The sequence below is a fragment of the Tursiops truncatus genome, chromosome 2, assembly GCF_011762595.2.
Source record: "Tursiops truncatus isolate mTurTru1 chromosome 2, mTurTru1.mat.Y, whole genome shotgun sequence".
In the NCBI taxonomy this organism is placed as follows: Eukaryota; Metazoa; Chordata; class Mammalia; order Artiodactyla; family Delphinidae; genus Tursiops; species Tursiops truncatus.
This window is the reverse complement of record NC_047035.1, coordinates 41788705-41805727: the sequence shown is the minus strand read 5'-3', so window position 1 is coordinate 41805727 and position 17023 is coordinate 41788705. Positions and strand designations below refer to the sequence as shown.

Genomic DNA, 17023 nt, shown 5'->3' with positions numbered 1-17023 from the left:
CATTATGTAGTATAACACACCATACACTTAGAGCACACGGTTATATTACCCTAGAAACCTATTAGGAAGCACTTGCCTCTCGCAATAATTTAGCTATTCTTTTGTGCAAAATCATGTTTCTGTGTACCTAGCAATGTGTTGTTCCCGCTTTTATTAAGAAAAACTGTAACAAGTATAATCTGGAATCCTTAGCATTGGCATAATTGTGCATGCCTGTTGTGTTTCAATGTTTCAAGTATACTGAATTATAAAGTCAGACGTACTTGTGGGGTCTGATAGCAAACATGGAAATCAAGTATGTTGTTTCTTGTTACCTATTTATTTTCACCAATACAGTATTTTGATCTATTACAAAAATAGAGCATAATTTATATAACAGGTCTTTTGTTTTAGATAGTTTGGTTGGAGACATCTTCAGGTTATTCCTGTTCCTGTAAAGAAAAATGATAATAAAACGCTTAACTACAAAAAAATCTCAAATATCTGGCATTTAATTGTATTTGCCACACTAATTGTGGAAATAATTCAAAATGTTAAGTAGTAAGATTAGTGTCTCTTTCCCAAATGAATAAATATACTTCCTTCCCCCATATCTCATTTTTGAAGGATATATGCACGTGCCATATTTTATGAATCCTGAGACACAATTTTTGTCACATTGTGATATCTCAGTTGGTGGCTTCCTAGATTTAACAAAATACAGAATATCTACAGTACATAAAGTTTTCCTGTGGTTGGTTGGTAATACGTGTGCTGTGATTTTTATGCTCTGAAGTCTTCAGGAGACTCATTATTGAGAGCAAAATAAGATTTTTGCACTTAATAATCTGACCATGTTTATCCATTTGTATTTTTAGAAGGTTATTTCCTTTTTCTGCTCCTTGGCGAGGGTTGCGTGAGTTTGTTAAATCTCAAACTTTTAAGGCTTCCGTTGACAGTTGCAAAATATAAAAGAAAATGCACTCACTTTTTCTGTAGTTTTGTACCTTTTAAATTCACAACAGGTGTATCCTTTAAGTTATTTTGTTAGTTTTTCTTTGTTGATTTTTTTTCATAGTACATTCAACCGCTGGGAGACGGATTCTTTTGATAGGACTCTGTTTCTTCTTATTTTCTGTAGGAATAAATAAAATGTAAAAAGTCTATATGTATCTTATATAGGTTTATGTAGTTACAATTTTAAATTGCCCCAAGAATCCTCAACTGGACGATTGTATAATGGGCGGGGGTGGGGTGGGGGATGGTGCTGAGGGATCATGCATCTGATTACCAGGACTATCTTTTTGTCGCAGTACATTTGGAGTCATTTTAATAATTATTTTCCCCTCCAATGTCCTCTTCTAGCAGAAAAGTGCGTATGCAAAAGGAGAAATTGTGCAAGTAATATGATTACAAGTCCTCAAATGCAAAGAATTTTGGAAATAATACATATTTGCATTTTTAATTTGCTTCCTTAAGAACAAGACTAGAACAATTCATAGCAACTGTGGTTGCTAATGTTACTAAATAATTTGTTAAAATGGTCATTAAAAATACACAAAAAACAACCCTTTTTCTAGCTCGGCTTTGTTTTGTCTTAGATCCTTGTACTGTATTACTACTCTGGCTGCTACAGTGTATAGTAATTACTTTGCTAACTAGTACTGGATAGGTAATATAAAAGTTAAAATATTTTCTTAATTTGGGTCAACTGATAAAAATAACAATTACATTGTTATATATTTGTCTCAAACCGATAGTTTTCAAGACTTGGCTGCCCAATGGAGCCAGCTGGAGAGAGTTCTAAAAACACGCCGGGGTCTCACCCCCGGAGATTCAGGGTGAATTGGTCTGGCTGAGCAGAGGGATTTTTAAAACTTCCTCCAGGTGACTCTAATGTTTGAAAACCATGGTCTAAACTCTCTTCCTAGTTCAGATCTTAATTTTTCGAAGAGATCTTTTGAAAATTTCTGAGCAAATGATTTTTTTAAGTATTTCTTACTGAAATTTTGATTCTGCTTCAATAATTAGGCTCTTTTCCAGAATTAAATGATCAAAATAAATTATATCAAGTCCTTTTCATCACAATAACAAAAAGATAACTTTAACAGAGAGTTACACGAATTTTTTGATCTTTCTCTAAAAATATCTCTTGGCCTAAAAAAGTCTTCTGTAGAGCACATATCAAGTTAAAATATTTGATTAGCACACAAAGTGTTTATCTGTAACCTAAGTTATAGTACATGGTATAATACTCAGGGATTTTTGGAATTTTTAAACAAAATTATTTTTAATACTTCTTTACAAATAATCTGTACACAGTTACTATTTGGTTTAGGTATACACCAAGAATTAACTTATTTACCTTTAATTTACAAGAAAGAACGTTAAAGCAAAAAGTAACGATTTTAGTTTTCAGGGTGAAGTCTGGCATTTCACATTCGGCCAAGCCTATCCCCCACTCTTGCCAACTGGTACCCCCAGCAGATCTCCACTCAGCCACGCTATTACTGTTCCTGGCCAGCTTACGTCAGCTGCTCCTTCAGGAAGACATCCCTGTATATTCCCAACGCCCCAAAAGATTGAGAGGTGCCTCTTTACCCTCCATAGCCACTCACTAGAAGGAATCCACCATATTCTAATCATCTCTTCACTTGTCTGCTTCTCACAGTGTATGACCAGTTTCAGGGACTGGTCTTGTTCGACTCAGTAACTGGGCATGTGCTCTAGTACAGGGCTCAAAGGTATTCAATATGCTAATACAGATAGTGCAGTGACCCTGAAGGAGAGCACCAGGACCTGCAGGGCCACAGTGACACATTGTGGCCAGAAGAGGGCAGGAGAGGGCTGTTAAGCTGGAAGAGATCAAGGGCTTCTCTAGAAGTCCATCAGTGACAGAATACTTTCAACGCGAAATATCCAAGAGCTGAGAGGTGCCTCAGAGATGTTCAAGTAATTCAAGGAGCCAGGGTGACTATTATCTCCTCAGGAGGGCCGAAGATTTCAGGGATCTCAGTGCCTAATTTGTGTCTGAGGCATTATTTATTATTCCTGTTAGTTAGCATTCATATTTAACCAGGGCAACTGAAGAGTGGAAGTTAAATAACACGTAAGAAGCAGAGCTGAGATTCCATCCCAGGTCCACCTTCCTCCAAAGCCCATGTGGTGGTAGTGCTCCAGGAGCAGAAACAAGTGGAGTAAGGGAATCCAGAAATCCTCCTTTACATCTCAGCTCCATTTCCAGTTCTCCAGAGACCTCTCCCGATTCCTTAACTAGGTCAAGTCTCTCTCCCTCTAAGGTTCTCTCATAGGTCTCATACCCCACCTGTAAAATTCCTATGACAATAGGTTTTACATACATTTGCATAATACTTGGTTCTCCCACTGTGTCAGGGGTGGGCAAACTACAGGGGCAATTCTGCTACAATGGCAGACCTGAGTAGTTGCTACAGAGACCTTATGGGTGACAAAGCCAAAAAATATTATGGCCCTTTAACATTTGCCGGCTTCTGTACTAGACTGTGAATTCCATTTGGGCAGGGATTATACCTGTTTTCATTCACCACTGTAACCCCAGAGCCTAACATGGTACTTGGCACAGAATAGGCATTCAGTAAATACTTGTGGAATTCAGTTTAGTGTTAATAGTGAAACATGGATGAAACCTTAAAAACAGGAGGAATTTCAAGTATCAGTATGCCCAGTTAGGAACATTTCAGTGGCTGCAAACAGTACTGACTTTTTGAATTGAAATTCCTCCAATCAGTAATCTATTGACTGAAAATATTTTCAGTAGAAATATGTGTTTTTTCTTATAAAATTAAGTGATATTCTTTTCATTTCCAACAACAAAAAGAATATTTTAATTTTTTCCGGAATTGGTCACTGTGTAACAGAGCATGTTCATCATTGCATGGCCTAGGATCCTTAGGGTTTGCCATGTTGCCAAAAAAAAATCTCACCCACTCCATGAGTGATCAAAGGAGAAGATGCAATACTCTAGCTCAGGGTTTGGCAAACCTTTTCCGTAATAGATAATTTAGGTGTGGCGAGCCACATGGTCCCTGTCAGTGTCTGCCACTGTAGCACAAAAGCAGCCATATGTAATGTGTGACTGTATGAGCATGGCTGGGGTTCAATAAAACTTTATCTACAAATATAGAAATTTGAATTTCATATAATTTTCTGGCACCAGGAAATATTATCCTTTTGATTTTTTCCCAACTATTTGAAAATATAACAACCATTCTTAGCTCTGAGCCCTATAAAAACAGGAGGGGGCAGCTTTACAGAAAACCCCGAACAAAATTTTTGGCCAAGCCAATACTTTCCATACTTGCAATACTTCATAATAAATATTAACTGGAACTTGTTCCAGTTGTCTAGAATAAGAACGGTTTAATTAAGAGTCGTATATACGGACTGCCTATCAAATGAACTTAAATTTTAATTAAATGATTGTACCATTTGGATGAAATAAAAATGAATGGCACATGCTGAACTGGCCTATTATTTATATTTTATTTGGGTTGTGTTTCACTCAAAGCAACTATTACTCTATTCTGAACATGATACTTTAAGTTGAAAATGGAAGTAAAAATTAAGATCCATGCTGAGACTGAATATACAAACCAACAATGGCCACACCATACATGACAATAGACCCATGCAATGACCATATATGTAATGAGCCCAGAACAGTCATAACTTGATCAATGACCACCAACTTCCCTCTTTTATGACCCTTCTTCTAACTTGGCACCAACCAGAGAAAAGCCAAGTATGCTTACTAATCAATCACATAGGCTGTCCTCCTTCTAGTCAGCCTGTTACCAGCCTCCCCATGCAAACAACCTCCAATCAGAACACACCTGAAACCTTCCTTTTTTTCCCCACACTAAACCTCTCTCACTCCCGCACCTGCCTCTGAATCTCTGGCAAAAACAAGCGATGGTGACTCTGACTCCCTTGTTCTACCAAGCTTTATGCCTCAGCTTGTTCTCGTTTGGGTGGCCTGCAATTTTTTCCATGCTGCAATCCTCCACTTTCCATAGGTTATCAATAAGACAGTACTCAAAATAAATGAAAAAGGGAATATGGTATTAGTTATTCCATGGGTTTAGCTTTTCAATATAGTCTATTTTTTTGCTCCAATGCAAAGATTCCATCAGGTTTCAGACAAAAATGGAAGATTTGCTCGTGTGAAAACAGTGCAATTGACACCTAGAGATGATTTGGCTCTTAAAATTCTGCTTGCTCTACAGTTGCTAGGGATGGCCTGACCTAGCAAAGAAAATGCAGAGTTAAGCAAGATTCACCAGGGACCCTTGTGCACTAAGACATAATAGGTATCACCAACCTGGAGCAGGACCACCAAGACAGCTTTGAGGTTGATAAGAAGGTTCACCCACAAAGTTCCTTATTGGCTGCTAAAACATTATTTCTTTTGTCAAGCAATACCCTCAGAATATTGGTTTTTACCAAATATTGAGATGTTTTTAGTTGTACCACTTTCTCTCATTTTACTTTTATTTCATCTTATTTGTAAATTTTCTACAACCCACCTTTAATATTGCTTATCTAATGATGATGCTTTTAAACCTTAATAACCTCTAACAGATCTGTACACTTGCCAGATGACATTATTTTCATTTCACCACTTCATCTCTCCCCTACGTTCTATTCTCCTTCCTTCTCACCAGCCCCTTCTACCTCCACCATCCCACCTTCCCAAGGGATTCCAGCCCTGGGACCTCTGGGCTGTACTGTGCGAGGATTCACCTTCACTTCTAGCTGCAGCCCTTATCTGGAAGGAGTTCTGTAGCCCTTGTGTCTAACATGACACTAGAGTAGGGATTGAGGATGATATTCCTCTGGAGAGCCCGGGTTGCTTGCTCATGAGTCACTCGTGTTGCATAGGATGTGTTATCATCTCAGAAGCCCCAGAAGGCATCACTAGAAAACAGCAACTATTGCTGTCTTTAATGTTGCTGCTGTTTTTAATGCTAAACTCAGCTCAGGAAGAAAAGGGAAAATGATGTTCAATATCTTCTGTTTAAGAAGACAAGGACGTATGTAAAAGAGTTTAAAAAGATTTTGGGAGGAAAATGTTTTAAAAAATCAGAAAGAAGTTGAGATTCAGTTATTTAGGAGATTCACTCAGATGGAAGGGAGACTTGCCCAACACCGCTGCATTACCATATTCAACCCCACAAATGAGAATCAACATTCATTGAACATATGTGACATTATTGAGAATGGATTACTGGGGATAACTAAATTTTTGATAGACATTCTCTTTTTTTTTTTTGCTATTTTAGATGTCACCAGCTACAGTAGAATAGCAGAAAGGTCTTTGTTACCCAAAGCTCTTGAGGTGTTACTTACTGAGAGGGTCTGTCTGAGATTCCTGTTCCATAAGAAAACGCATCTCTTCAATTTCCTCTTGAAGCCAAATACTGATTTGCTCAATTTTTTCATCTCTTTCATGCAGCTTCCCTATCAGATTTTTTATTTCTTGCAAGGTCTCATTACCACTCTCTACCAATTCCTTTAAAAAGTAGCATTTGGGGGTATGTGAATATAAATTGCAACAAAATAAATAAAAACATATTTTGTATAAGTGAGTCATGCACAAGACAAAAATACATAGGCAAAATTGGTACTAGTCATGTAAAATAAGTGTCTGTAGACAGCAAATTCACAAGGTTCTGTAAAGGATCTCAGAAAAGTGGATTAGCAAATGAGAAGATTTAACAGAGTACTCACTGAACTCCAAATTTTAACTGGGTAGGGTAGTGGTGGTGGTATAAAAAAGCCAGCCCATCTTAAGAGCAGCACAGAATTGCAGAGGAGATTCAGCATGGCTTAAAGCTTAAGAACTTTGGAATCAGGCTGGATCTGAGCTTTAAATCCCCATAAGTTCATCAACTGTTTGGTCTTCGGCAAGTCACTTATACTCTCTGAGCCTCTGTAGCTTCATCTAAAAAAGGCACTACTAACACTTCCCTTAGCCACTGTTTTAAGGGTTAAACAAGGATCACATGTAAACTTTAAATACTTAGAAAGTAGCAGAACCAGGATTTGAACTACAGCCTACCTCCCTCTAAAGGGGGGAGGGTTGGAGACGGTGAATGGCTGGTAAAACATGGAGGAGAGATGGAGTTCAGAATTGACAACTTTGTCCTAAAATGATCTGTGTTCAGTTTGTGCTTGAAAAAAAAAATTGTAATTCCCCCATTCCCACTTTAACTGAAGTGGTAGAGTGGGAAGACAGCTTCCCAAAGGATTAAGATTTCATAGTGATATTTGGTACTCTTAAAAATAAGACAACAGGCCCAAAATGGAGTCACTTACTCTAAACCCCATGTCACCAAACTGCGAGACTTAATTACAGTTTCAGTTCTCTCAGAAATGGAATCTTAAACCAGTCAATCAGGAATCTACCTGATCAGTACTAGTCAGGTAATTTGCCTAGTAGACCCCTGCCATCCCTGAGAGGAAAGTGACCTTGCAACAGCCAACCTGCCTTTTTTGCCTGGAATAACTTCCTTGTTCCTGATCCCTTCTGACTATAAAAGTCTTTCATTTGTACAGCTCCTCAGGGCTCCTTCCTGTCTGCTAGCTTAAATGATGCCTGATTCATGAAGTGTTGAATAAAGCCAATTTAAAATTTACTCAGTTGAAATTTGTTTTCTAACAGCACAAAGGATACATTGTAGGATATGATGATCACACCAGCTCTGTCACTCCCCACAAATCCTGACCTCTTTCCTTACACACACACTTATTAGGTAGGTGAATATCTTAGAAGTATGATACTTATGGAGGCAACACAAAAAAGCTCACCTTAAGTGTAGTCCAAAATTCAGTCCACAAATCCGAATATTGTGCTAAATTAAAGATTTTTAAAATGCAAAAGTTAGTGAAATAATTTGAACATTTTTATTCAAGTAACGCTATTCGTTTTTCAAAAATTATTTTTATCTAAAAATTCCTACTTCCAGGGCTTCCCTGGTGGCGCAGTGGTTGAGAGTCCGCCTGCCGATGCAGGGGACACGGGTTCGTGCCCCGGTTCGGGAAGAACCCACATGCCGCGGAGCGGCTGGGCCCGTGAGCCATGGCCGCTGAGCCTGCGCGTCCGGAGCCTGTTGCTCCGCAACGGGAGAGGCCACAACAGTGAGAGGCCCGCGTACCGCAAAAAAATAAAAAAATAAAAAAAATAAAAATTCCTACTTCCAAAATGTCAGAACAACACTTGCCCTCCCACTTTAAACAAGGAGAAAATGGGACTAAATGTATAAAACAAGTATATTTGTTTCAATATCCAGTTTTCAGATACTGGAGAGTGCGCAGTACAGAACTGTGACACCTGAAAGAAGGGGGAGAAATGTGAGCGCTATGACCACTGGGCTCTCTGCTGGGGGTGTGAGCAGAGCAAGGCAGTCTCACACAGATAGAGAAATCTGCTCAAAGATTAGCAAATCAAATCCAGCAATATAGGAAAACAATACTAGGTTTTGAACAAGTGGGTTTTATCCCTGGAGTGGAAGATTGGTTTGACATTCCAAAATCAATCAATGCAATTTCCCATACTAACGTCGTAAAGGAGAAATACCACCTGAGCATCTCGGTAGCTGCTTGAGTCACTGAGGTCATTCACACAGGCACTGCATGTCTATGTGACTGACCCCCTCCAATAAATACCCTGGACATCCAAGCCCCTGTGAGCTCCCCTGCCTAGCACCACTTTGCATGTGTCACACGTCAGTGCTGGGGGAATTAAGTGCATCTTTGCAACTCCACTGGGAGAGGATGCCTGCAAGCTTGCACCTGGTTTCCTCCAAGCCCTTTTGCCCTTTGCTGATTTTACTCAGTACCCTTCACTGTAATAGACAATAACTATAAAGTATAACAACTTCTGAGTCCTGTGAATCCTTCCAGCTAATCACCAAGAATGGGGACTGTCTTGAGGACCTCTAAAACAATACGAAGAGCTGTAAAATCTTGCTGAGAAAAATTAAAGAAGTTCTAAATAAATGGAGATATATACTGTGTTCTTGGATTGGAAATCTTCATTTTGTTAAGATGTCAATTCTCCCCAAATTGATTTACAGATTCAACACAAACCCAATTAAGATCCCAGCAGGGGTATGTGTGTGTGATGCATATAGATTAATAAGCTGATTCTAAAACTTATATGGAAATCAAAAGATCTAAAATAGCCAAAATAATTCTAACAGAGAAGCACAAATGTGGAGAACTTGCATTACATGATTTCCAGACTGAATATGAAGCTATAGTAACCAGGACAGTGTGACACTGGTGTAAAGTTAGATATTTAGAATAAAGGAACAGACTCATAAAACTGATTTTTTAAAAACATCGTTTGAGTAATACAGTGCTAAAAGGAGAGTCTTTTCAAAAATTGTGCTGGCACAATTGAATATGCATAGGAGAAAACCATGACATTTCAACCCTTACCTCATACCATACGAAAAAGTTAACTTGAAATGAATCAGGGATCTAGACATAAAAGCTAAACTAAAAACTCAGAGATAACGTAGGAAAAAATCTTTGAGAACTTGGCTTAGGCAAAAATGTATTAGACATGAGCACATGTGATTCATTATTCTATGCACTACTTTTCAGTAAGTTTTAAATTTTTCTTAATAAAAAGTTGAAAAAAAATGTATTAGACAGGACACAGAAAATACTAACCCTAAAAGACAAACTAGATAAAGCAGTCTTTGTTCAAAAGAAAATTTTTAACTTCTTTTCTAAGACACCATTAAGAAAATGAAAAGTCAAGCCTCAGACTGAAAAAGGACTCATTTCCAGACTATATAACGATTTTAACTCAATAAGAAACACAAAGAACACAAAGCAATGCGCAAAAGATTTGGACAGACATGTGGCAGATTGTATTTTCCAGAGATGGCTCCACGATATATTTCATCTCAAATGCTCTTCCCCCAACATGATGCTGACACTCTTCCCATTAGTAGTGATGTCTCTGTCCCCTCCCCTTTTGCCTGGTGACTGCCTCAACCATTAGGACATTGTGGAAGTGGTACTCTGACTACCAAGGTCAAGTCACAACAATGCCATGAACTTCCACTTTGTTTTCTTGGGATGCTAACTTTTGGAACACAGCAGGCCAAGCAGCTACATGCATGGAGTGGCCACATGGAGGTGTTCTGGTTAACAGTCTCCCCTGAATTCATCTGAGAGCCAGCATCGACACCAGAATTGTGAGTGAGTGGGTCTTCAGATGATTCCAGTCCCCAGCTGCTGAATTACCCCCCAGCCATCAAGTGGCCCCAACCGATGTCATGTAGAACAGACAGGAGTTGCCTCCACTAAGTTCTAACCAAATTGACAATTTGTGAGCAAAGTAATTTGTAACGTCATGCTGTAATAGATAATTTGTTCACGACACTTCACAAAAAATGATATATAAGTGGCCAAAAAGCATATGAAAAGATACTTAACAACCTTAGTCAACAGGAAAACTTAGTCAAGAGGAAATATCATGGGGCTTCCCTGGTGGCGCAGTGGTTGAGGGTCTGCCTGCCGATGCAGGGGATATGGGTTCGTGCCCCGGTCCAGGAGGATCCCACATGCCGCGGAGCGGCTGGGCCCGTGAGCCATGGCCGCTGAGCCTGCGCGTCCGGAGCCTGTGCTCCGCAACGGGAGAGGCCACAGCAGTGAGAGGCCCGCGTATCACAAAAAAAAAAAAAAAAAAAAAAAAAAAGAGGAAATATCATTACATGCCTAGTAAATGGCTAAAATGTTAACAATTTTAAGTGTTTTGACAATTTTAATTGTTGGTGAGGATGTGGAGTATCCCATTGATAGTGGGATGATAAATTTGTACAAGTACTTTGGCAAACTGGCCATTTCTTATAAAGTTAAACCTGTTACACTAACGGTGTAACCCAGCGATTCCCCTACTTTGTATATACCCAAGAGAAATGAAAACAAATATTCTCAAAAACACTTATAAACAAATAGCAACCCCAAACTGGAAACAATCCAAATGTCCTTCATCTAGAGAATGGATAAACAAAATATGGTATATCCATTTAATGGAACACTACTATACAGCTGTAAAAAAGAGCCAATGATGATATATGCAACAACATGGATGGATCTTAAAAAACACTTTGCTGAGTGAAAGGAGCCAGGTACAAAAGAGTGCATGCTCTATCATTCCATTTATATCTAATCCTTAGGGACAGAAGGCACCTCAATGGTTTCTAGGGACTGGAGGTAGGGTGGGAAATCAACCACAAAGGGACACAAGGGACGTTTTTCAATGATGAAAATGTTCTATATCTTTCTTGTGGTACTAGTCGTTCTAGTGGTACGTACATTTGTCAAAACACATTGAACTTAAGATGGGTGCATTTTATTATATGCAAACCAGTAAAACTGATTTAAACAAAACTTTATTTTTTATATGTAAAGGTCATTCATGACACATTACTTACTCTGAAGAGCTGTCAGCTGAGACGACAGGTCACCTGAGGTGCACATGAGGTCTTCTGCTCCCTTTCTGTGTTGCTCTGTGCTGTTCTTTATGTATGCAATATACTGGAAATTAAAGGCATGTGTTTGCTTTAAGTCGTTTAGTTAATTATCCATGCAGTCACTTAGCAAACATTTATTGATTCCTCCTCTGTGCGACCTACCATTCTAGGTACAAGGGTAACAGTGGTGAACATAGCCCTTGTTAAGCTTACATTCTGGTGAGGGAGGTAAAGGACATTACTTCCTGGTAAGCATTTCAACAGCCAAGTAAACATGGTATTCTGAATTTGCCACAAAAACGAATTAAAAGGTATTCTGCCTAAACACACTGTCTTCACAGGAAAAAAAAATGATTTTTTTTTTTGCAAAATGTGTGTTCAGTACATGTTACAAGGCAGCACTGATGCCTCACTGGAGGCGTTCATAAGACCTCACAGAGATCAAGTCAGGAGAGCCTATGGAATTGCTCACTCTAGTTGGATGTTTCATTGCATTGGGTGGCAGTGGTAGCAGTGGTTTGAGTGTTAAAGTCATGGCTTTCTGTTCTGACCACCCAATGCTCAGGACCTCTAAAGTCTCTGGGAACTCTGAAAGTATGGGCTTTGGGATATAATGTTGGCACTGGCCCAGTTTCAAGCGAGAATTAGTCAAATACTAGAAACTACTGATAAAAATCTTAGAAATAGTGTCTGGTACCGTTGGAGAAGTAGACATGGAACTGTTCCAGAGGACTGTGTTTATAAGCATGTTTCAGAGGGTCTCTCATGCAGCCTTGATCTTGTGGCAGTCTTTGCATGGCTTGCTGGAAGGTTTTGTAGTAAACCAAAGTGCAAGTCACCTTACGCCAAGTCCAAGTCATCATTCTCGCTCTCTTTGAACATGGATCACTATTCGTAGACTTGCCTAGCTCAGCAGGCCTCTCGTAACTCTCCAACTTTCCTCTCTTAGTCCCCCTTTTTGGTCTCCTCTTCTGTTGACTCTTTAAGAGCTGTCTTTCTCCAGAATTCTGTTCACACCTCACTGTTCTCATTCACTATCCCTGAGGAATTTCACCATCTCCCAGGTGTAAAGCCTACCTCTATGCTAATGACACCCTGTCAGACTTTTCCCTGGAGCTCCTCCCGTGGTGTGATTAGGTGCTCTTGCTCTGGGTGACTCTGTATATGCACCCTGTGTAGACTGTCACACTTAACAACCAAATTGTAATTCCATTTGTATACCCATCTCCCCAGTTAGACTGCGAGCTTTCTAAGGGCTTGGGACCGTGTCTTACTCATATTTGTATTCACTGTGCCTTCCCTAGAGTTTGGGACTCACTGATGCTTAAAATGTTTGTCAAATGAAGGGATGCGATCATTAAAACAGAGTGGTAAGTGAATAAGATAAACGAATAGGGTCATCCAGGGACTCGTAGGTGGACCTTGAATCCAAAAACAGAACTTTTAGAATCAGTCTTTAACATAGTCAGTCATCCATTTGCTCACCCATTGCCAAAACAGCAATGAAAATTCCAGTTAGATTAATAAATAATCTACATCATCTTGATAGAAGACAGCCTGGTGGAATATTTCACAGGTGGATGAAATTTCTTACAAGGTTGTTTCAAGGGCTAGAATGAAGATGTGTCAGATGTGTGCAGGTTCTTGCTGATGGTACCTGGGCTCTGCAGAGCACATCTACCTTTTCAAAGTACATTAGTACCTCTTATGCCATTTTAATTCTACCAAAAAACACATGATATTAGTGGGAAAATTGTTGCCACTTAACCAATGGAAAAAAATATTGCTCAAAGAGGTAAAGAGATTATCCCCTTACTTAGAGTCTTACCACTGTAGGACTGTTTTCATTTTTCCAGTTATTAAAAATTCAAAAAAAACCCCAAAGAGACTCAGTTTCCTAATCTATAAAAGGGACATAATGTAATATCCACATACATTATCCAGGTTATTGTGAGCATCAAATGGGACTGAATTCCTTTTACATGTGCGGCATTGTGCAAAACTCTTGAAATACATTGATACAGATCCTGATCTTTGAGGTCAATAAGGTTTACCAGAAAAAAATATTTTTTAAATTGCATTCCTTTTGCACTTTCAGTTTACAAAGAAGTCACCTTCACACTATGAATTTAGGAGTTATTCCCATTTTAAGGGGAGAAAAATGAAGCTCACAAGTTAAGTGATCTGCCCAAAGTCACACAGGGTTACCAGTGAGTGACAGATTCAAATAAGTAACTCAAGTATAAATAAGTAAAATTTAATCATTTGAGATTGAGACCTTAACTTTAGGGGTTGGATGAACAAATTCCTTTGCTTTAAAAAAAGCTGCAATCAATATGAAACAGACAATCTAACTTTTTAAATAGGCACAAGATCTGGACAGGTACTTCACAAAGAGGGCATCCAAGTGGCCAACAACCTATGAATAGATGCTTCATTAATCATCAGGAAAATGCAAATTAAAACCACCAAGGGACACCTCTATACACCCTCCAGAATGATTAAATTGACAAAGGCCGAGTTTCATAGAGAATGAGGAACAACTGTGCTCTCATACACTACTGCTGGCAGTGGCAGTGAGCGCAACGTCTTTGGGAGACTGGCACTGAGCACTAAAGTGGACCATATGCCTCCCTATGGCTCGAGAATTACACTTGAGATGTTTACCCAAAAGAAATATGTAATTTTATTCACTAAAAAACAGGTAGTAGAATGTTCATAGCAACACTCTTTGTAATAGTCCAAATTAGAAACTCTCTAAACCCCCATCAACAGTAGGCTGTATAAATAAACTGTAGTATTAGTTATACAATGGAATACAATACATACATACAATACAATACAATACAGAACTAAGGAATGAATGAATCATACCTTCACTCAGTAATAAGAATGAACCTCAAAAACATAATGTTGGGCAACAGAGTGCATATTGTATCATTTCATACATATAATGTTCAAAAACAGGCAAAACTCGCCTATGGTATTAGAAGTCAGTATAGCATTACCCTTGTTAGGAGGTTAGTGACAGGAAGGCACAATGGAAGATATCTGGATTCTGTTGATGCTTTGTTTCTTCATCTAAGTGTTGGTTACCCAATGTATTCATTAAGCTGTGCACTTATGATTTGGGCACTTTTCTGTGTGTACTTTAAGTTTCACTTAAAAAGTTTTAAGAGTTATTCTCTCTTCTCTTGTAACTAGTGCAGGTGTAGACAATCAACCAAGACCATTGTGCAAAGTGAAGTGCACTTGAACTTACCTCTTTTAATCTTTTATTTGCCAGAAGCAAATCATCTGTTTTTAGGTCATGTACATAGATTTCATTTTCTAAGTGCTTTAGAACTTCAAAATGAGCTTTGATTTTATGGCTTTCGTGATCTCTTAATTGTTTTAATTCTTGCTTCACTTTATTCTGCTCAAACATAAAACCCACAGTTATTGCATAGAGTTCAACTAGCAGGGCCCCAGTGTATTAGTTCGCCTGGACCACATTCAGAGAGGGGTTCTAATTACAACTGACCCTTGAACAATGCAGGGGTGAGGGGCACAAACCCCCTCCACTCAAAAATCTGCGTGTAACTTTACAGTTGGTCCTCTGTATCCCCAGTTTCACATCCGCTGATTGAACCAACCACAGACCGCGTAGTACTGTAGTACTCATTCACTGAAAAAAATCTGCATATAAATGGACCCACAGAATTCAAACCTATGTTGTTAAAGGGTCAACTGTAACTCCTTGACCATCAGCAGAGGTTATGGACACCTTCCCTTGAAAAACTTTATATAAACTCCAAAGCGAATGGACTCTGGGAAACGAGTCTATGGATCCCAAGTTAAGAGCCAAAGTTAAGTTGTTGAGATAATTTCACAAAATAGAATATACTTTGACATATGAACAATTACCTGGCAAAAGTGGGGAAGCAGGGAGTGGAATTTATTGAGGCTCTTTCAGTGAGGACTTAATATTTCTCAAAAGAAGAAGAATATTACTTTATGGATTTTTCAGAGTTCTCTACAGTTTTCTCTACTGAATTCTCTAAGCAGTTTTCTATTATTATACTGCTATAAATCACATAATCTTTGTACATTGTATAATCATCCCTAGCAGCATCTTATAAAGAATATAGAATCATATATATAGTATACTTACTTGTAATTTTCCCCTTCATATGTTTCTATTTCCATAATGCACTGAAAGTTACTTTTGAGATCAGTGACTCTCAAAGAATACATTTTATTTTTAATTAACCAACTCCACATACATATGTTTATCATTAAGTATTGATTATAAAATTTGAAAAGGTAGTAAGCATCTATTCACCTGCTCCCATCTCATTCACCCCCTCCACACCCACAACTTTGGCCCACTTATCCTTGTCTTCATAGGAATTTACCAGAATAACAGATCTGAAAAGAACCTTAGGAAGCATACTCTGATCTCTACCTTTTAAATAAGGAAACTGAATCCTCCCCAGTGATTTTCCAGTTTTTTGTTTCGTTTTGTTTTTTGAAATTTCGGCCACGTGGCACGGCACTTGGGATCTTATTCCCTGACCAGGGATCGAACCTGTGCCCCTGGCATTGGAAGGTGGATTCTTAACCACTGGACCACTGGGGAAGTCCCAGGTTACATGTTCATTGCTTCTGAAGTTGCTCTCTCTCTACATACAAACACACACACACGTATATATATGTGTGTATATGTATATATCTATATACATATGTGTATGTTGTGACTAAAAATTTCAAAACATTGATATTAACAGAGTAAGTTTAAAAAATGTGAATTTCTTGAAAACTCTAATGTGCTAGGTAAGTATCACTGTCTGTATATACCAATATTCTAATAAAAGAAAAAAGAATGAATACATTGACTCTTTACCGTCTTGTTAAGGTATCTTAAAAAGTCTCTTGACAATTGAGAAATGTCATAATTCAGTAAATTCTGCTCCTGCTTTTGTGCTATAAAAAAGAGAGAGAGGAAAAAATAACCACCTACAATGTTCTTTGATTAAAAGACAATAATCAAAACAAGACATATGCCTGGTTTTAGAAGCCATACACTATGATAAGGCTTATAACAAACACTGGAAGTCAGGCACTCCCCAATGCTGCATCCACCCCTGTGTTTGACTCCTCAGAATCAACCATTTTAAACTCATTTTAACTTTTTCCTCTTACATTTTCTTAAAAATCTTTTTCTTAAAATTTTTTCTTTAAGAAACTTTTTTCTTTCTTAACTTCTTCTGCTCGCTTCCTAACATAGTAGAGGACACAGCCCACTTACCCCCATCCCTACACCTCCCGCCCACACCCGCAGCTCCATGTTCCCTCCCTCAACCTCCTCGTGAAGTTGTGGATTTTGTTTAAATGAATTTTAACTGTTTGGATCATTATGACAATGTAAATATTATTCACTGATGAGACAGTGTAGTATGATTACACTTCCTTTCTTATATAGTTTCTTGTTTTTCCTGGAGGTAAAAATTACCTCACTTTTTAAAAGA

At 38.4% G+C, this 17023-nt stretch overlaps 1 protein-coding gene across 1 annotated transcript in view; it reads right to left on the bottom strand.

The window, feature by feature from the left end:
- Positions 1 to 163: 163 nt before the first annotated feature.
- CCDC175 (coiled-coil domain containing 175) overlaps positions 164 to 17023 on the bottom strand; it is a 76103-nt gene continuing 59243 nt past the window's right edge. The window contains exons 15-20 of the mRNA XM_073800418.1: positions 16399 to 16478; positions 14776 to 14928; positions 11475 to 11577; positions 7828 to 7871; positions 6367 to 6529; positions 164 to 1114 (exon numbers count right to left, since the gene is read on the bottom strand). Coding sequence (XP_073656519.1) covers positions 1014 to 1114; positions 6367 to 6529; positions 7828 to 7871; positions 11475 to 11577; positions 14776 to 14928; positions 16399 to 16478 — 644 coding nt within the window. The 3' untranslated portion in view covers positions 164 to 1013. The remainder of the gene's footprint in view (positions 1115 to 6366; positions 6530 to 7827; positions 7872 to 11474; positions 11578 to 14775; positions 14929 to 16398; positions 16479 to 17023) is intronic.